The sequence below is a fragment of the Erythrolamprus reginae genome, chromosome 9, assembly GCF_031021105.1.
Source record: "Erythrolamprus reginae isolate rEryReg1 chromosome 9, rEryReg1.hap1, whole genome shotgun sequence".
NCBI classification, from domain to species: domain Eukaryota; kingdom Metazoa; phylum Chordata; class Lepidosauria; order Squamata; family Dipsadidae; genus Erythrolamprus; species Erythrolamprus reginae.
The window spans coordinates 47399451-47420914 of NC_091958.1; the positions used below are offsets into that span (position 1 = coordinate 47399451).

At 45.4% G+C, this 21464-nt stretch overlaps 1 protein-coding gene across 2 annotated transcripts in view; it reads right to left on the reverse strand.

Annotated features, from left to right (window-relative positions):
* SNX29 (sorting nexin 29) overlaps positions 1-21464 on the reverse strand; it is a 213071-nt gene that overhangs the window by 153233 nt on the left and 38374 nt on the right. For both annotated transcript variants that reach the window (XR_011559849.1, XM_070761121.1), the window contains exons 12-14: positions 20015-20078; positions 18886-19014; positions 16161-16243 (exon numbers count right to left, since the gene is read on the reverse strand). Coding sequence is in view for 1 of the 2 variants with exons in the window: in XM_070761121.1 (XP_070617222.1) it covers positions 16161-16243; positions 18886-19014; positions 20015-20078 (276 nt within the window). In the remaining variant the exon portion in view is untranslated. The remainder of the gene's footprint in view (positions 1-16160; positions 16244-18885; positions 19015-20014; positions 20079-21464) is intronic.

Genomic DNA, 21464 nt, shown 5'->3' on the forward strand with positions numbered 1-21464 from the left:
GAATTGTGATCGGAAACTGATCGGCAACCAATGCAGACTGCGGAGTGTTGGTGTAACATGGGCATATTTGGGATGCTAGGTACCAGGGCAGAAGCGAGTTATTCAAGACCTTCTATTGGCTAAACCAGTGTTTCCCAACCTTGGCAACTTGAAGACATTTGGACTTCAACTCCCAGAATTCCCCAGCCAGCGAATGCTGGAAAAGGTGGGGAGAAGCCTCTGTGGGGCCTCTCTAGGAATCTCCTGGGCAGAAGCAGCTGGAAAAGGTGGGAAGAAGCCTCTGTGGGCCTTTCTAGGAATCTCCTGGGAGGAAACAGGGCCAGAAAAGGAAGGGAGAAGCCTCCATGGGGTCTCTCTAGGAATCTCCTGGGAGGAAACAGGGCCGGAAAAGGTGGGGAGCAGCCTCCATGGGGCCTCTCTAGGAATCTCCTGGGAGGAAACAGGGCCGGAAAAGGCAGGGAGAAGCCTCCATGGGGCCTCTCTAGGAATCTCCTGGGAGGAAACAGGGCCGGAAAAGGTGGGGAGCAGCCTCCATGGGGCCTCTCTAGGAATCTCCTGGGAGGAAACAGGGCCGGAAAAGGTGGGGAGAAGCCTCCATGGGGCCTCTCTAGGAATCTCCTGGGAAGAAACAGGGCCGGAAAAGGTGGGGAGCAGCCTCCATGGGGCCTTTCTAGGAATCTCCTGGGAGGAAACAGGGCCGGAGAAGGCGGGGAGAAGCCTCCATGGGGCCTCTCTAGGAATCTCCTGGGAGGAAACAGGGCCGGAAAAGGCGGGGAGAAGCCTCCGTGGGGCCTCTCTAGGAATCTCCTGGGAGGAAACAGGGCCTCCACCCTCCCCTGTGGTTTCCCCAATCGCACACATTATTTGCTTTTGCATTGATTCCTACGGGAAAAATTTCTTCTTACAAACTTTTCTACTTAAGAACCTGGCCACGGAACGAATTAAGTTTGTAAGTAGCGGTACCACTGTACTTGTTTTTCAGGCTGTGGAAACAAGAGTAATTTTTCTTTGATTTCTGACTTCTCATTTTAGGGTTACTTGGTTCGCTGGCTGGGGAATTCTGGGAGTTGAAGTCCCAATATCTTCAAGTTGCCAAGGTTGGGAAACACTGCCTTAAACAAAGAACTCAATCGTTTTAAAGCAGAAGCATTAATATTATTAACGATGGAACGTGGAGGACCATATCCCCCAGCTGGCTGGGGAATTCTGGGAGTTGAAGTCCAGATATCTTCAATGTTGCCAAGGTTGGGAAACACTGGGCTAAACAAAAGACAGGTCGAATCAGCTGGATGACGCCAGAAACGAAGCTTCCCCAAACCCCACTGCATAAATTGATAGAGCTGCCCAAAACTGCCAGGGAAGCGTAGTTTGCCTTGGGCTCCATATGGAAAGCAAAAACTGTTCCATGCCAGAGATGGCGGCTGTCCGAGGAGCCCACGAGGACACTGGGAACTAGCATTCAAAAACTCTAAAAGCATCTGGTGGACCACAGATAAAACAATTTTGGCAAACAAAAATGGGAAACACAAACACTGCAAGGTACATTTGTCTCACTCCTGCAAAATTATTTACTACTATACTACTACTACTACTAGTAGTAGTAGTAGTAGTAGTACTACTACTACTACTATATTATTATTATTATTATTATTATTATTATTATTATTATTATTATTATTATATGTCAGCTGGCGGGACCCAGCGGAAGAGCCTTCTCTGTGGCGGCCCCGACCCTCTGGAACCAGCTCCCCCCAGAGATTAGGATTGCCCCCACCCTCCTTGCCTTTCGGAAACTCCTTAAAACCCTCCTCTGCCGTCAGGCATGGGGGAACTGAGACATCTCCCCTTGCCTATGTAGTTTTATGTATGGTATGTTTGTGTGTATGATTTTTAAATAATGGGGCTTTTAGACTTTTAATGTTAGATTTGTTATTTTAGACTTTTAATATTAGATTTGTTACTGTATATTATTTTATCATTGCTGTGAGCCACCCCGAGTCTGCGGAGAGGGGCGGCATACAAATCTAATAAATAATAATAATAATAATAATAATAATAATAATAATAATAATATTTTCACAAAAAAACAGTAATACATAGCAAGCAAGACTGATGTAATGGATTTTGTATCACGGTATCACAAGTCGAACAGTTTCCAAGTGTCTAGGACTGCGTGATTTATTTCCGTACGATGCGCACAGATCCAAGTACGGTGGCCTTTTGCAACTGACAGATCGTGATTTTGTCAATGTGGGGTATCTGAGTTGGGGTTCATTCCAACATTAGATAGCAATAGCAATAGTGCTTAGACTTAGAATCTGCTTTACAGTGCTTTACAGCCCTCTCGAAGCGGTTTACAGCCTCTCTCCCCACCCAACAATCTGGGTCCTCATTTAACCCACCTCGGATGGATAGAAGGTTGAGTCAACCTTGAGCCTGGTGAGAACTGAACTGCTGGCAGTGAACAGTCAGTCTGCAATACTGCACTCTAACCACTGTGCACCATGGATAGATGGGTGGGTGGGTGGATGGGAGGGACGGAGGGAGGGAGGGAGGAAGGAAGGAAGGAAGGAAGAAGCAAGGATGCAAGGAAGCAAGGAAGGAAGCAAGGAAGCAAGGAAGCAAGGAAGGAAGCAAGGAAGGAAGCAAGGAAGCAAGGAAGGAAGCAAGGAAGGAAGCAAGGAAGCAAGGAAGCAAGGAAGCAAGGAAGCAAGGAAGCAAGGAAGCAAGGAAGGAAGCAAGGAAGGAAGCAAGGAAGGAAGCAAGGAAGGAAGCAAGGAAGGAAGAAGCTAGGAAGCAAGGAAGCAAGGAAGCAAGGAAGCAAGGAAGCAAGGAAGCAAGGAAGCAAGGAAGCAAGGAAGGAAGCAAGGAAGCAAGGAAGGAAGCAAGGAAGCAAGGAAGCAAGGAAGCAAGGAAGGGTAACAGCAATAGCACTTAGACTTATATACCGCTTCACTGGGCTTTACAGCCCTCTCTAAGCGGTTTACAGAGTCAGCCTCTTGCCCCCAACAATCCGGGTCCTCATTTTCCCCACCTCAGAGGGATAGAAGGCTGAGTCCAACCTTGAGCCTGGTGAGATTCGAACTGCCAAACTGCAGGCAACCGGCAGTCAGAAGAAATAGCCTGCAGTACTGCACTCTAACCACCGCACCACTCGCGGCTCTCAGACGAAGAAATTTGACGAAGAAAATGCTGAAGGCTTCCTTCGGCGACCTTTTACGCAGAGACACATAATGTTCGTGCAAGATAAACAATCCCCTGACCATTAAAAGTTGTGAATCCCACAGAGACCTGCTGGAGGTGGGAGGAAAGTTCAGCTGGGAGAGGTGGAGGTCTTGTGAGGAAGCTAGAAAGAGCAGAAAGGAAGAACTGTTCCAGCTTGTTTTCTAAACAGTCCCCCCGTCCCCGTCCCCCCCCGGTGACAACCGTGTTATGTTCGGCCACCCACCTCGATGGCAGCTATTTTGAGAGAAAACCCACAGCATGCTCTCAAAGTATCAAGAGCCAGGAGTTGTGGGAAGCTTTCGCGATACATTTAAAAACATAGAAACATAGAAGACTGACGGCAGAAAAAGACCTCATGGTCCATCTAGTCTGCCCTTATACTATTTCCTGTATTTTATCTTACAATGGATAAATGTTTATCCCAGGCATGTTTAAATTCAGTTACTGTGGATTTACCAACCACGTCTGCTGGAAGTTTGTTCCAAGGATCTACTACTCTTTCAGTAAAATAATATTTTCTCATGTTGCTTTTGATCTTTCCCCCCAACTAACTTCAGATTGTGTCCCCTTGTTCTTGTGTTCACTTTCCTATTAAAAACACTTCCCTCCTGAACCTTATTTAACCCTTTGACATATTTAAATGTTTCAATCATGTCCCCCCTTTTCCTTCTGTCCTCCAGACTATACAGATTGAGTCCATTAAGTCTTTCTTGATACGTTTTATGCTTAAGACCTTCCACCATTCTTGTAGCCCGTCTTTGGACCCCTTCAATTTTGTCAATATCTTTTTGTAGGTGAGGTCTCCAGAACTGAACACAGTATTCCAAATGTGGTCCCACCAGCGCTCTATATAACGGGACCACAATCTCCCTCTTCCTGCTTGTTATACCTCTAGCTATGCAGCCAAGCATCCTACTTGCTTTCCCTACCGCCTGGCAGCACTGTTCACCCATTTTGAGACTGTCAGAAATCACTACCCCTAAATCCTTCTCTTCTGAAGCTTTTGCTAACACAGAACTGCCAATACAATACTCAGATTGAGGATTCCTTTTCCCCAAGTGCATTATTTTACATTTGGAAACATTAAACTGCAGTTTCCATTGCTTTGACCATTTATCTAGTAAAGCTAAATCATTTACCATATTACAGACCCCTCCAGGAATATCAACCCTATTGCACACTTTAGAGTCATCGGCAAATAGGCAAACCTTCCCTACCAAACCTTCCCATTTAGGGATGCATATAGTTGTTGTTTCTTCATCGGGATATCAAAACTGCATCCTGATAGAGGGGAATAATGAAGGATCTAGTCTTTGCAAGAAGGTTGGTAAATCCACAGTCACTGAATTTAAACATGCCTGGGATAAACATATATCCATCCTAAGGTAAAATACAGGAAATAGTATAAGGCCAGACTAGATGGACCATGAGGTCTTTGTCTGCCGTCAGCCTTCTATGTTTCTATGTTTCTACCTATCTATGGGTGCTATCTAACAAAATGAAACTCAACGGTGAAAAAACTAAGGTTCTACATTTATTATTATGTCAGTACAACACAGCAAATGAGAGCACTATGCTGGATTTCGTATTTCATCACAAGTCGGGCGTTTCCCAAGCACCTAGGACTGCGTGATGTAGCGGCGAATTATGTTTGCCGATCCCAGTAAAGCGGCTTTTTGCAATTGACAGATGGAGATTTTGTCAATTCCGATGGTTTTCAAATGTCCGCTGAGATCCTTTGGTACTGCGCCCAGCGTGCCAAGTACCACTGGGACCACTTTCACTGGATTATTATTATTATTATTATTATTATTATTATTATTATTATTATTTATTAGATTTGTATGCCGCCCCTCTCCAAAGACTCGGGGCGGCTCACAACAGTAATAAAACCAATATAGTAGTAGAACAAATCTAATATTAAAAAACATACAAAACCCTATCATTATTTAAAAAACCAAACAGCACATTCTTACCAAACATAAAACAAAGTATAAAAAAGCCTGGGGGAAAGGTGTCTCAACTCCCCCATGCCTGGCGGTATAAGTGGGTCTTCAGTAGTTTACGAAAGACAGGGAGCGTGAGGGCGGTTCTAATCTCCGGGGGGAGTTGGTTACAGAGGGCCGGGGCCGCCACAGAGAAGGCTCTTCCCCCGGGGCCCGCCAAACGACATTGTTTAGTCGACGGGACCCGGAGAAGGCCAAGTCTGTGGGACCTTATCGGTCGCTGGGATTCGTGCGGTAGCAGGCAGTTCCGGAGGTAAGGAAAACCAAATGCACAGGTACAGTATATGTGGTACCTTGCTCAACAATAGCAACTGTGAGAGGGACCTTGGAGTCCTAGTGGACGACCATTTAAATAGGAACCAGCGGTGTGCAGCAGCTGCCAAAAAAGCTGTTCTAGGCTGCATTTACAGAGGGACAGAATCAAGATCGCGTGAAGTGTTAATACCATTTTTTAATGCCTTGGTAAGGCCACACTTGGAATACTGCATTCAAGTTTGGTCACCACGATGCAAAAAGGATATTGAGACTCTAGAAAGAGTGCAGAGAAGAGCAACAAAGGTGATTAGGGGACTAGAGGCTAAAACATATGAAGAATGGTTGCAGGAACTGCATATGTCTAGTTTAATGAAAAGAAGGACTAGGAGAGACATGATGACAGTCTTCCGATATCTCAGGGGCTATCACAAACAACAGGAAGTCAACCTATTCTCCAAGGCACCTGAGGTTAGAACAAGAAGCAATAGGTGGAAACTAATCAAGGAGAGAAGCAACTTAGAACTAAGGAGAAATTTCCTGACAGTTAGAACAATTAATCACTGTAACAGCTTGCCTCCAGAAGTTATGAATGCTCCAACACTGGAAATTTTGAAGAAGATGTTGGATAACCATTTGTCTGAAGTGGTGTAGGATTTCCTGCCTAAGCAGGGGTTGGATTACAAGAGCTCCAAGGTCCCTTCCAATTCTATTGTTGTTGTTCTTCCTTCATCCTTCATCCATCTTCCTTAAAGACCCTGAGACCAATAATTCTTTCTCGGCCCATCCTACCTTAACAAGGCTGTTCTTGTAGGAAAGGTGAGAGGAAGGTGTGATAGGTAAAACTATTTGCGAAGCACGGATTCCTTGGAGAAGACCCTCATGTTGGGAAAGATTGAAGGAAAAAGGAGAAAGGGGATGGCAGAGGAGGAGATGGTTAGATGGCTAGACATTTTAATGTTTGTTATTGTTTTAATGGTTGAAAGATATATATGGAGATTCTCAGTCATCCAAGTCATGGTTGGGCCAAAAGTCTTTTTTCAAGAAGTTGTTCTTGGATGAGAAGCGAAATATCTTCAAAGAAAAAACAGAGAGTCCAGTGGAAAAAAGCACCTTTGGGACTATTTAAATATTTACATATTGTTGGCTATCAAAAACAAAAAAAATTAACTGCCTTGGAATTGGCCCTGGGTTGGGCCAAGAGGCAAATAAGGAGCTGTGATGTTCCTTCAATACACCAGGGTGATTTGACACAAAAATATGTAACCCTTCCCTGGTGCAGAGCTGAAGGGATTGGATACTGTAGCCTAGATGATAATTCTCTGCCTTACAAGGCAAAGGTTGCAGGTTCAAGTCCCAGTGGGTATGGCTAGCTGATGAGGCCAAAATACGGCTGAAATAGATCTATCCTAGTCTCCCTTAATTTTCAAATTCAGCAAAAAAAAACATGTGACATATATATATGTATATACTGCTCAAAAAATAAAGGGAACACTTAAACAATACAATATAACTCCAAGGAAATCAAACTTCTGTGAAATCAAACTACTTAGGAAGCAACACTGATTGACAATCAGTTTCACAGGCTGTTGTGCACATTCAACTTTGTGCCAGAACAAATTATTAAATGAGAATATTTCATTCATTCAGACCTAGGATGTGTTCTTTGAGTGTTCCCTTTATTTTTTTGAACAGTTTATATTTAACAGGGATATATTGGTTCTAGAATTCTTACAATGTTTGTGAATGAAGAGATATCAAAACAGTCTATTTTATGCTGAGAAACGTCCTGACCCTATATTAATTCCCAGAAGCATGGTATCTTAAATTCTCTTTGTCTTTCAATAATGCAGGAGGCAAAAAAGATGCTAATTACCCAATTGATTAATCACCAAATGCTACTAATTAATTAATTAACAATCAACTACTAATTTTGACGGAGAAGGGATGCTAATGAAAATCTCTACGGCGATGGGTCTAGCATTCTCAAGGACAGCCAAAAGGATGAGGCTAGCTGACAGATTCAAAATGCATAATTCTATTATCAAGGTCTTATGAATTTTTTTTAAAAAACAACAGAAAACACAGCTCTATTGACATTCGATTCAACATCCAACAGGATGTTTCTGTAATGGTATGTGGCAATGACCTTGTAAGACAAAAGGAACAAATGCTACCTAGGTAACATTTCGATAAAGGATGCGGGAGCCTGCAGCTGCATAACAGGCAAAGAAAGAAACTTAGGAAGGGGCTGCCTTGATTTACCAGGCTGTAAAAAAGAGATGGCGGGAGATTTGTACTTTCAGACTATAGATTCCTGCCTGTAGCAACAATAGGGAAACTACTCTGAGTAAATCCTCCTGCATCTGACATTAACTGCCCCCACCCTCCTTGCCTTTCGCAAACTCCTTAAAACCCACCTCTGTCGTCAGACATGGGGGAACTGAAATATCTTCCCCAGGCCTATACTGTTTATGTATGGTATGTTGTGTGCATTATTTAAAATTATGGGTTTTTAGCTTTCTAATTATTGAATTTGTATTATATATTGTTTTCTGTTGCTGTTGTGAGCCGCCCCGAGTCTGCGGAGAGGGGCGGCACACAAATTAAATAAATAGATAGATAGATAGATAGATAGATAGATAGATAGATAGATAGATAGATAGATAGATAGATAAACAAACAAACAATCTTTCCAGACTAAAGCCCAAACTGCATAACTATAACAATAACAACAGAGTTGGAAGGGACCTTGGAGGTCTTCTAGTCCAGTGTTTTTCAACCAGTGTGCCGTGGCACACTAGTGTGCCGCGAGACATGGTCAGGTGTGCCGCGAAGCTCAGAGAGAGAGAAAGAAAGAGAGAAAGAAAGCAAGAGAGAGAGAAAGAAAGAGAGAAAGAAAGCAAGAGAGAGAGAGAGAGAAAGCAAAAGAGAGAGAGAGAGAAAACAAGAGAGAGGGAAAGAAAGCAAGGGAGAGGGAGGGAGGGAAGGAGAGAGAGATAAAGACATAGAGGGAGGGAGGGAGGGAGAGAGAAAGAGAGCAAAAAAGAGGAAGGAAGAGAAAGAAAGAGGGATGGAGAGAGAGAGAAAGAGGAAGGAAGGGAGAGAAAGAGGGAGGGAGAAAGAAATAGAGTGAAGGGGAGGAAGAGAGAGAGAGAGAATTTTTTTGTCCAACCTTTTTTTAGCCGTGTCCCCCCCCCCTCAATGTGCCCCAGGGTTTCGTAAATGCAAAAAATGTGCCGCGGCTCAAAAAAGGTTGAAAATCACTGTTCTAGTCCAACCCCCCCGCTTAGGCAGAAAACCCTACACTACTTCAGATGGTTATCCAAAATCTTCTTTAAAACTTCCAGTAATGGAGCATTCACAATTTCTGGAGGCAAGCTGTTCTACGGATTAATTGTTTTAACTGTCAGGAAATTATTCCTTGGTTCTAAGTTGGTTCTCTCCTTGTTTAGTTTCCAACCATTGCTTCTTGTTCTACCCTCAGGTGCTTTGGAGAATAGGTTGACTCCCTCTTCTTTGTGGCAACCCCTGAGATATTGGAAGACTGCTATAATGTCTCCCCTGGTCCTTCTTTTCATCTGATTAGATATATCCAGTTCTGCAATCGTTCTTCGTATGTTTTAGCCTCCAGTCCCCTAATCATCTTTGTTGCTCTTCTCTGCACTTTTTCTAGAGTCTCAACTAGTAGACATTTGAGGGGTCCTTGGTACTCCCCGAGCTTGGTGGCTTTCTTGCAGATGGTTCACCAACCAAACTAGGTAACCTAGTTTGGGCAAGCACCAAGGACCTCTTACGAGGGTGAGTCAAAAAGTAATGCCACCTTATTTATTTCAGGTGAAGTTTTTGATAAAAATTACGGTACCTGAAACTTTTCCCAGTTATAAATGATTGCATCGTTTACGTTCCAAAATATTTTGTTTCTTAGTTTTCAGGTTTGTAGACCGGTGAGGAAAATTGAAAATAGCCAACCCATTAAGAGTTGCGTCAAAAACAAAGAGCAGTGATTGAATTCCTTGTTGCTGAAACATAAGAACATAGGAAGAGACATGCTGAATCAGGCCAAAGCCCATCGAGTCCAGCATTCTGTGTCACAGTGTCCCACCAATTGCCCATGGGGATCTTGAGCAGAAAAAGAAGGCAAGACCCTCCCTTTCCCTTGACCCCCAACAAATGGTACCCAAGGGAATCCTGCCTGCCTCAACCAACATAGAGGCGAAACATGGACATCAGTTTTAATAACCACCCTATTGAGAGAAACGGTGACTACGTTGAAGAGTAGGGATTGATTGATTGACTGACTGACTGACTGACTGACTGACTGACTGACTGACTGACTGACTGACTGACTGACTGACTTACTTACTTACTTACTTACTTATTTACTTATTAGATTTGTATGCCGCCCCTCTCCGAAGACTCGGGGCGGGTAACAATAATAAAAAAGACAATGTAAACAAATCTAATATTAAAAACAATCTAAAAAACCCCAATTTAAAGAACCAATCATACCAACAAACATACCATGTATAAATTCTATAAGCCTAGGGGGAAGGGAAAATTTCAATTCCCCCATGCCTGACGACAGAGGTGGGTTTTAAGGAGCTTGCGAAAGGCAAGGAGGGTGGGGTCAACTCTGATATCTGGGTGGAGCTGGTTCCAGAGGGCCGGGGCCGCCACAGAGAAGGCTCTTTTCTTGGGTCCCGCCAAACGACATTGTTTAGTCGACGAGACCCGGAGAAGGCCAACTCTGTGGGACCTAACCGGTCGCTGGGATTCGTGCGGCAGAAGGCGGTCTCGGAGGTACAGTATTCTGGTCCGATGCCATGAAGGGCTTTATCGGGATGTGATCCACAGAGGACCAACTTAAATTTTGATGTATGCTACATGTTCCTGTGTTGGTAATTATACCTGTCCTAAATGTAATGGCATTACTTTTTGACTCACCCTCGTATTTCAACCCCTGAGCAACAAACATTCTCCTTTCTTTCCCTATTAGTCATATCCTGTGTGTTAGGTGCAAAGAATTGGGGACGCATACAAAGCTGCAGCATAGATGATTCACAGAAGCCTACAGGTAAGAATCTAGATCAACTAAAGGTTAGCGTTAAATTAAAGATAAGGGTCAACAGGATTCAATGGTCTCTGAAATTTGGCCTCTTATGGAAATGCAAGGACTCTAAACCAATGACATGTTTAACTCTACCTTCCCAGCTTAGTCTTGTAAGAGCCAGGGTGGCGCAGTGGTTAGAGTGTAACACTGCAGGCTACTTCAGCTAACTGCTAGCTGCAGTTCAGCAGTTCGAATCTAAACACGGACTCTAAACTAATGACATATTTAAGTCCGCCTTCCCAGCTTGCCTGCTCTTCCCCTAGATCAGAAAAGTTAGGGAGCATCCATTTTTGGCTCTCTTCCTACATATGAAAAATTCCAGGCTGATTTGCCTATTAGCTCCTTGGGCTATCTGCCTCACATTCCAGCACTCATCAGGCTCTCTCCCAAGAGTATTCTTTCTTTCTTTCTTTCTTTCTTTCTTTCTTTCTTCTTTCTTTCCTTCCTTCCTCTTCCTTCCTTCTTTTCCCTTCCTTTCTTCCTTCCTTCTTTCCTTCTTTTCCCTTTCTTTCTTTCCTTCCTTCCTTCCTCTTCCTTCCTTCTTTTTCCTTCCTTCCTTTCTTCCTTCCTTCCTCTTGCTTTCTTCTTTTCCCTTCCTTCCTTCCTTCCTTCCTTCCTTTCTTTCCTTTCTTCCTTCCTTCCTTCCTTTCTTTCCTTTTTTAACTGAGCTGATTTAATACGCCAACCCAAAACAGCAAAACCTGGTTGAACGCTCAGTAGCAGCCGCTCACCTGATCACACCCCTGTATCCAGATGTGCTGTAACACAGCCATCCATAACAGAAACGTTCCCTGAACATTTTTTTTTTTAAAAAAAGGAATGGTTATTTTTGAAACCACATGCCATATAAAACACACACAGCTCTCAAGTATATTTTTAGTATCTGCAGTGGAAATTTAGTCCACAGCTGGGGAAAGGCGACTGAAAAGCGCGGTGCAAATACACTCATTTTTAGAAAGGTTTTGCAAATCATTCTATCGCCACCTCCTCTTCCCCCCTCCCTTCTATAAAATCTGACCATCCCACTCAATTTCTCTGGTTATTGTGTCTTTGTTTACATATAATTCCAACACAGCAGAATGCAGCAGCCAAGGTTTTCCCCTGCCGTAATTACACGAATCACAAAAAAAAAAGAAACAGCCAGCGTCTAATGAAGGATAATTTCTCAGCTTTAAAAAAAAACCCTCTTCATGAGTAATATTTTTAATCCAAGCCATCGTAATGAAATGGTTGAACACCTGTATCGCGGCCTTGGTGGAGAACTTAATCAAATTCACGCAGACCCTAAGGGAATAAAAATCACTCCGGTTCCCCAAAATTGCGGTCTATAAATTATCGGGGGGTCGTGGAAAGGTTGCCAGAGAATTTTAGAGTATTTTGGTTCACCCTTGCACCGCTAGCAAACATTACATTCAACTTCGGGAAATTGTGCTCCAGAAACTAAGCCCTGTGTTTCAAATTGCAAAAAAAAAAAAAAGAGAGAGGTCCGGGGTTAATAATTACGGCACTTACCTTGCCAAAAAAAGTGGGAGTTTCTTTTTTTAAATGCAATTTAACTGTGAAATAATCTGCTTTTAATTTCTTCCCTTTCAATTTTTAGATGGTCGCCGGAGGAAAGGAAGGGGGGGGGGAAACCCCACATATAAAAATCCCGACGGTGCTGGGGATTTATTTCCATATTCTGTCGAAAATCACTGACCTCAAGTAACAGCAATTGGGCTGAAAGGAGCTCAGATATCACATCCGACTGCCCTAAATTTAGAGAAATTGAGTCATGCTTAAATCCCATTAGAGGGGAAAGGAGCACACGGCCCATTCATTCCAATGGAAGGGAAAGGCACAACTAGCCATCATGGGATTTTGTATCTTCCCCTCTTAAAAAAAAAGTTCAGAGATCAGAAAAGATTGGAAATTAATATGTTTAATTATAACTTCAGCAGGCACACCGTCTTTTCAGGTCTTCCAGGTGACAGCTATTCAGACATCACTCAAACCAGTGGTGAAATCAATTCTTTTTTGAACTACCGGTTCTGTGGTCGTGGCATGGTGGCCGTATTGTGGTGTGGATTGGTGGACGTGGCATGGGGGCGTGGCAGGGGAAGGATACTGCAAAATCCCCATTCCCTCCCCACTCCAGGGGAAGGATACTGCAAAATCTCCACTCCCTCCCCACTCCAGGGGAAGGATACTGCAAAATCTCCACTCCTTCCCCACTCCAGGGGAAGGATACTGCAAAATCCACATTCCTTCCACACTCCAGGGGAAGGATACTGCAAAATCTCCACTCCTTCCCCACTCCAGGGGAAGAATACTGCAAAATCCCCATTCCTTCCACACTCCAGGGAAAGGATACTGCAAAATCCACATTCCCTCGCCACTCCAGGGGAAGGATACTGCAAAATCTCCACTCCCTCCCCACTCCAGGGGAAGGATACTGCAAAATCTCCACTCCTTCCCCACTCCAGGGGAAGGATACTGTAAAATCCCCATTCCTTCCACACTCCAGGGGAAGGATACTGGAAAATTCATATTCCTTCCACACTCCAGGGGAAGGATACTGCAAAATCCCCATTCCTTCCCCACTCTAGGGGAAGGATATTGCAAAATCTCCATTCCCACCCCATTCTGGGACCAGCCAGAGGTGGTGGTTGCCAGTTCTCAAAATGTCTGCTACCAGTTCTCCAGAACTGGTCAGAGCCTGCTAGATTTCATCCCTGACTCAAACCAACATTCCTGATTTCCTTGGTTGAGGAATCCATGGTTAAGCTTAATGTCTGTGGAGGTTCTTAGTCATTCAGGTCACGATAGACCCAATGATTTTCCAGGGGCAACTGGGACTTTCTTGGTTTTTCCCTGAAAACGTTTTGCTTCCCATCCAAGAAGCTTCTTCAGTTCGGACTGGATGGTGGGGAATGGAAGGATTTATATTCCTTGCAGACAGCTGGTCATTTCCATCCTTTTTGAGTTGCTGATGCCACGTGGGGGGGTTTCTGTGTCATTCCATTCCCCCTGTTTCTAAAATTGTTCTCCTAACAGCTCTGCACATGTGCACATCGGAACAGACTCCAGCTGTTATTCAGCCCCATTTAATCTCCAACTCTGAAGGTAGCTGATAACTGTTGGACCAGCCCTGGCCCCAATTTCTGCCTCTGACACAGAGCTCTCATCAGAGCCTTCCCCAGACTCCATGACTGGCCCATGTTCCTCCCAACCTCCTTGATGCCTGAGTCTGCCACCAGCTCACCGCTGGCCTTTGGTGGGCCACAACACAACCTTTTTTTGATGGAAAGGTTGGTATAAAACCCAGCAAAGTCATTAAAGGTTCAGATAATAATAATAATAATAATAATAATAATAATAATAATAATAATAAGAAGAAGAGAAGAAGAAGAAGAAGAAGAAGAAGAAGAAGAAGAGAAGGAAGAAGAAGAAGCAGAAGCAGCAGCAGCCAGTGAAAGTGGTCCCAGTGGTACTTGGCACGCTGGGCGCAGTGCCAAAGGATCTCAGCGGACATTTGAAAACCATCGGAATTGACAAAATCTCCCTCTGTCAATTGCAAAAGGCCGCTTTACTGGGATCCGGCAAAACATAATTCACCGCTACATCTCGCAGTCCTATGAGTGCTTGGGAAGCGCCCGACTGGTGATGAAATACGAAATCCAGCATAGTGATCTCGTTTGCTGTGTTGTACTGACATAATAATAATAATAATAATAATAATAATAATAATAATAATAATAATAATAATTTATTAGATTTGTATGCTGCCCCTCTCCAAAGACGCGGGGCGGCTTTGATGTGCCATCAAAGTATGGATTGGCCTAAGACCAGTGTTTCTTAAATAGTGCGGGGCAGGCCCTCCTGGGGGGGGCATGGAGCAATGCTGGGGGGGGGCGTGACCCTAGGGAACATGCTTTTTTTGCTATGGGGAGTAGGGGGTTTTTGCACCGAACAATAGCACACAGCACAGAGCAGGAGATAACAAACCCTTAAGAGACACCATGGAAAAATATTTAACAGGGATGAAAAGAAAGGAGGAGAGAGACAGAGCTAATGAGACAAACGTAAGTCTCCCGAAAGCTAAGATTTGGAAATAGGACAAAGTGTATGTAGTGCTTAGCTTCACTGTGTCTACGGTGGGAGACAAGGAAAGACCGCTATGTTTACTATGTCTAAAAACGTTGGCAGCGGACAGCATGAAGCCAAATAAATTAAGGCGTCACTTAAACACATTCAGTCACACTGATAAACTGCTTCAGTTTTTTCAGCCAAAACATGCTGGACATTGCAAACAATCATCCCAACGGAGAATTGGGAGCACGCGAAATGTTTGCTTCTTCCTAGGGGGGGCTAACAGAAAATAATTGAGAAACACTGGTCTAAGAGAACCCTGAACATGTTATCTAATATTAAACCAGAAGCAACTTTTGCAGAAATCCCTGCGTATCTTTGCTTTCTGGTTTAAAATAAAAACTTTCAAAAGAGGATTTTTTTTCACCCTGTAACAGAGAGTTGGGGGAGAGGGAAGTTTTGTTTTGTAAGTACATTTGTAAAAACAAAGACGCCGACAAGCTTGATATACATATTTAGTTAATCCTTGCTTGGAAAAAAAAATGACAGGGTAATACTTTTAAGAATCAATGCGGGTCTATATTGATTTTCACTGTTTCCCAAACAGAAATTAAGTATTTTAATTCCTGCAAGAGCTCAACAAAGTCCCTGGCTAGAAGACCCCAGCTGTGAATGCCAATAGAAAATTGTTTCTGCAGCTTAAGCACTGGAAGAGAAATAAAAGGATTGTTTTAACTGCTTGTCAAAGGATTAAATTTTCCTCCAACGAGAAAATGAGTTATTAAACTAATTTTATATTCGTTTTTAAACACGTATACTTCCTTCTTTCAGTCACCTAGTTATTCAAGACGACACTCACTGCCACTTTAATTTATTTCTAATGAAAATAAACCTGGAGCAGGAGAGGGGAAAACGTGGTTTTTATTGGGGTACAGGGATGTTTGGAACCAGGCGGGAAATGAACCTATATATTTGCGGAATTTGCTAAAAGGGTATTCACAATTGTTTCTAATACAGTGGTACCTCTACCTACAAACGCTTCTACTTACAAACTTTTCTAGATAGGAACTGGGTGTTCAAGGTTTTTTGCCTCTTGTCATTTTTTACTTACAAACCCGAGCCTCCGAAACTGTAACCGGAAGAGGCGCGGAGAAGCCTTCGTGGGGCCTCTCTAGGAATCCCCTGGGAGGAAACAGGGCCGGAAAAGGCGGGGAGAAGCCTCCGTGGGGCCTCTCTAGGAATCTAGGAGGGGAAAGAGGAGGAGGAAGAGAAGGAGAAAGAGAAGGAAAAAGAGGAGGAGGAGAAGGAGAAAGAGAAGGAGAAAGAGAAGGAGAAAGAGGAGGAGGAGGAGGGGGAGGGGGAGGGGGAGGAGGAGAACCCATCCCACAATTTATTTTGCGGTCAAGGCAATCCAGCCTCTCCCAAGGACTTGGCCTTTTAGAAGCCAGTGAAAGAGGGAGATTCTATTCCTAGGAATGGAGAGTCCCACTCACCGTCCATGGTTTGACCTTCTCTTTTCAACATCTGGACAGCCCCGACGTATTTCTTCAGCTGGACTTTGAGCACCTCATTCTCCCTGCAAGATCAAATACAAGAAGACGGAACAGTTTTAACCAAGCCAGTCAAATTACCTGAAAGTCAGGAGTCAGCAACTCGTGGCTCTGGAGCCGCATGTGGCTCTTTGATCCCTCTGCTGCGGCTCCCAGTTTGCCAGTCGGCTTCACAACGGATAGGGGTTTTGGTTAGGATACGTAGAGGAAAAAGGACACAGCGCAGGAGGAGACTCTATGGTGGGGGGAACTGGACTTACGGGCAGCATAGGAAAAAGGATGCTGTGCTAGGAGATGACTCTATGGTGCGGAACTAGATTTCCAGTCAGCATAGGAAAAAGGATGCTGTGCTAGGAGATGACTCTATGGTGGGGGACCAGATTTTCAGTCAGCATAGGAAAAAGGATGCTGTGCTAGGAGATGACTCTATGGTGCGGAACTAGATTTCCAGTCAGCATAAGAAAAAGGTTGCTGTGCTAGGAGATGACTCTATGGTGGGGGACCAGATTTCCAGTTGGCAGAGGAAAAAGGATACTGTGCTATTTTTGTTTGCCCAGGTTCCAAAGGTTTTCCTTGAGCCTCATGGAGGGAGAAAACAGCTTCCCCAGTGTTGTGGTTAGCTCTGGCCCAGCTCCTGCCCCAGGGACTGTGGATGTGGGGGAGACATCCACATGCTGCAGGCTTGTTTTGCCCCCGGTGGAATCTGATGATGGAGGCTCCTCTGACCAAGAAGACATGAGTGACAGGGAGGAGGAGAGTGGGGCAGACAGCTCAGAAGGAGATCAATTATCTAGCTCCCCCTTGGATTCAGAACAAGAGTTAATGATACAGCCACGCATGCGGAGAGCGATGCATAGGCAACAACTACTGAGAGATTATTATCAAAGAAAATGAGGCCACCTGTGGTTGGCTGGGGCTGTGGTCATTAGTGAGGCTGCTATAAAGAGCAGCCTGTGGGTTTGGCCATTGTGGAGGATTATCTGATCGTTGTGTTTCGTGCCTGCCTTGCTGACTTTGACCTTTTGTGTGCTGATTTTTCCCCGCTTTGAAACTAAACCAGAGCAAAGTGTGCTTCACTTTGTGAAAGAAGAAGGACTGTGAATTGCCTCACAGCTGCAAGCTAAGTATCTCAGAACTGATAAGGGACTTGTACAAATTACCAGTTTGTTTGGAGACGAGTGCTCTTTGCTATACCAAAAGAGGGCTTGGTTTAAGTGAATTTTCATTATAAAGAACATTGTTTTGAATTTTCAAACGTGCGTGTGTCTGAAATTTGTACCTGTGAATTTTTGGGAGGAGTCTACCAGAGAGCCCGACAGAACGCCCAGGCTCCAGAGGCCGAAAACAGGCCCGTTTCTGGCCTTTCTGAACTTCCGGTAGCCCCGCTTTTCGTCTTCCCTGCTCCACGTGCACCCTGCACTTACTTGCATCCAAAATGGGCCACATAGGAATTCCAGGGAGGGGAGAGGAGGGGTGGGAAGGGCCAGCCAGGCGTGCACAGAATCTTAGCTAAGGGTTCTCCCGAACCCCTGCGAACCCCCAGCAGCCCACTTCCGGATCATCAACCCACTGCCAACTGATTTACATCAGACCTTTTTCAACAACTTTGCAACTGCCTCTCTGGCAAAGGAATATACGTTACATAACAATGAAATTTTAATGAAACTCCTGAAGGCATTTTAAGCAAGCTGATCGTTCTGATTTCCTAGGAGTTGGAGAGGCACAGAAAACAGCACTGGGAGTTAGTTAGGTGAGAGAGCATCAGGGCTAAAGATCGTCAATCCGATGCCAGCTATCTGCCCCACATTCCACCACATTTTCAGGCTCTCTCCCAAGAGGGTTCTTTCTTTCTTTCTTTCTTTCTTTCTTTCCTACCTTCCTTCCTTCCTTTCCTTCCATCTTATTATTTCTGTCCTTTCTTTCTTTCTTTCCTACCTTCATTCCTTTCTTTCCTTCCATCCTATTCCTTATGTCCTTTCTTTCTTTCCTTCCTTCCTTCCTTTCTTTTTTCCTTCCGTCCTTCCTTCCTTTCCTTCCATCCTATTCTTTCTATCCTTTCCTTCTTTCTTTCTTTCCTTCCTTCCTTTCTTTTTTCCTTCCTTCCGTCCTTCCTTTCTTTCCTTCCTACCTTCCTTCCTTTCTTTCCATCCTTCCTTTCCTTCCATCCTATTCTTTCTGTCCTTTCTTTCTTTCTTTCTTTCCTACCTTCCTTCCTTTCTTTCCTTACATCCTATTCCTTCTGTCCCTTCTTTCTTTCTTTCCTTCCTTCCTTTCTTTTTTTCCTTCCTTCCATCCTTCCTTTCTTTCCTTCCATCCTATTCTTTCTGTCCTTTCTTTCTTACTTTCTTTCCTTCCTCCCTTCCTTCCTTTCTTTCCTTCCATCCTTCCTTTCCTTCCAGCCTATTCTTTCTGTCCTTTCTTTCTTTCTTTCCTTCCTACATTCCTTCCTTTCTTTCCTTTCCTTCCATCCTACTCTTTCTGTCCTTTCTTTCTTTCCTTCCTTCCTTTCTTTTTTTCCTTCCGTCCTTCCTTTCTTTCCTTCCATCCTATTCTTTCTGTCCTTTCTTTCTTTCTCTTTCTTTCTTTGCGCTTTTGATTGGGCTGATTAATAGCTGTTGCTATTTTGCATGAACCCAAAGCAAGACTACCTCCCAGACCACTCCGCTACCTTGACAAGGCCTGGATCCTCACTGTATAATGGTCTTCACGCTCTGCAACTTTCTTCTTCAGGTTGTCCACCTCTTGACGGAGTCCCGCCGAATGTTCCATCTCACCGTCCAAGAGGCTCCGCAAGGAACTGCAGAGAAGAGCGCAGAGTGAGACGGCCTGCCTGAAATCTGAAATCAAGGTCAAACGTCTTCAGAGGGAACCAGAGGTGGGAGTCAGCCGGTTCTGACCAGTTCTGACGAACCGGTAATGAAAAGTTTGAGTCGTTCGGAGAACCGGCAAATACCGCCTCTGGCTGGCTCCGCCCCCATCTATTCTTTGTCTCCTGAGTCCCAATTGATTGGGAGGGAGTGGAGATTTTGCAGTACCCTTCCCCCAGGAGTGGGGAAGTAATGGGGATTTTGCAGTATCCTTCCCCCAGGAGTGGGGAAGGAATGGAGATTTTGCAGTATCCTTCCCCCAGGAGTGGGGAAGGAATGGGGATTTTGCAGTACCCTTCCCCCAGGAGTGGGGAAGGAGTGGGGATTTTGCAGTACCCTTCCCCCAAGAGTGGGGAAGGAATGGAGATTTTGCAGTATCCTTCCCCCAGGAGCGGGGAAGGAGTGGGGATTTTGCAGTACCCTTCCCCCAAGAGTGGGGAAGGAATGGGGATTTTGCAGTATCCTTCCCCCAGGAGTGGGGAAGGAATAGGGATTTTGCAGTACCCTTCCACCAGGAGTGGGGAAGGAATGGGGATTTTGCAGTATCCTTCCCCCAGGAGTGGGGAAGGAATGGGGATTTTGCAGTATCCTTCCCCCAGGAGTGGGGAAGGAATGGGGATTTTGCAGTATCCTTCCCCCAGGAGTGGGGAGGGAGTGGAGATTTTGCAGTACCCTTCCACCAGGAGTGGGGAAGGAATGGGGATTTTGCACTATGCTATTATTATTATTATTATTATTATTATTATTATTATTATTATTATTATTATTAATTAGATTTGTGTGCCGCCCCTCTCCGCAGACTCGGGGCGGCTCACACCAGGAGTGGGGAGGGAGTGGAGATTTTGCACTATCGTTCCCCCAGGAGTGGGGCAATATATAATGATGTGTGCACACTTTCCATAGAACTGACCAGAAGCATCATTGTTTTACCTAGTCTGTTCTTCTAGTTCATGCTTTCTGTTCATCATGGCTACAATAGCTTGCCGGAGTTCCACTTGGGGGGAGGAAAAAAAGACAAAATTAAGTCTATTATTCTCTTTAATGAACACTTAGTCATCTCATGCAGAACAGTTCTTAAATTCATGCCGCATAAGCACAGATATTTGCGTTTCGGTGAGTTCAGTTGACTTCATTTTTCTTATTTTCACTGTTTTAGTTAACACAAACGGCTATCAGCGCTTTCTAAAAGAGCCTCCCCACTCTTACCTGAACCCCCCCAAACAGTCAAAAACTATGCTGGTTTCTAAGAGAAGGGAAATACAAGTAATGACACCAAATCAGAAAATAATTATTTAGAAGGACTCTATTCTAGTCCAGGGGGAGGGGAGTAGAGGGAGGGGGAGGGGAGGGAGAGGGGAGGGGGAGGGGAGGGGGGGAGGAGGAGGAGAGGGAGGAAGGGGGAAGAGGAAGAAGAGGAGAGGGAGGAGGAGGAGGAGGAGAGGGAGGGAGGGAGGGGGAGGAGAAAGAGGAGGAGGAGGAGGAGGAGGAGGAAGAGGAGGAGGGGGAGGAGGAAGAGGAGAAGGAGGAGAGGGAGGAGGAGGAGAGGAAGGGAGGGGGAGGAGGAAGAGGAGGAGGGGGAGGAGGAAGGAGGAGGAGGAAGAGGAGGAGAGGGGGGAGGAGGAAGAGGAGGAGAGGGAAGAGAAGGAGGAGAGGGAGGGAGGGGGAGGAGGAAGAGGAGGAGGAGGGGGAGGAAGAGGAGAAGGAGGACAGGGAGGGAGAGGGAGGGAGGGAGGAGGAGGAGGAAGAGGAGGAGAGGGAAGAGGAGGAGGAGAGGGAGGGAGGGGGAGGAGGAAGAGGAGGGGGAGGAAGAGGAGAAGGAGGACAGGGAGGGAGAGGGAGGGAGGAGGAGGAGGAAGAGGAGGAGAGGGAAGAGGAGGAGGAGAGGGAGGGAGGGGGAGGAGAGGGAGGGAGGGGGAGGAGGAAGAGGAGGAGGGGGAGGAGGAAGGAGGAGGAGGAAGAGGGAGGGAGGGGGAGGAGGAAGAGGAGGAGGGGGAGGAGGAAGGAGGAGGAGGAAGAGGAGGAGAGGGGGGAGGAGGAAGAGGAGGAGAGGGAAGAGGAGGAGGAGAGGGAGGGAGGGGGAGGAGGAAGAGGAGGGGGAGGAAGAGGAGAAGGAGGACAGGGAGGGAGAGGGAGGGAGGGAGGAGGAGGAGGAAGAGGAGGAGAGGGAAGAGGAGGAGGAGAGGGAGGGAGGGGGAGGAGGAAGAGGAGGGGGAGGAAGAGGAGAAGGAGGACAGGGAGGGAGAGGGAGGGAGGAGGAGGAGGAAGAGGAGAGGGAAGAGGAGGAGGAGAGGGAGGGAGGGGGAGGAAGAAGAGGAGGAGAAGGGGGAGGAAGAGGAGAAGGAGGACAGGGAGGGAGAGGGAGGGAGGGAGGAGGAGGAGG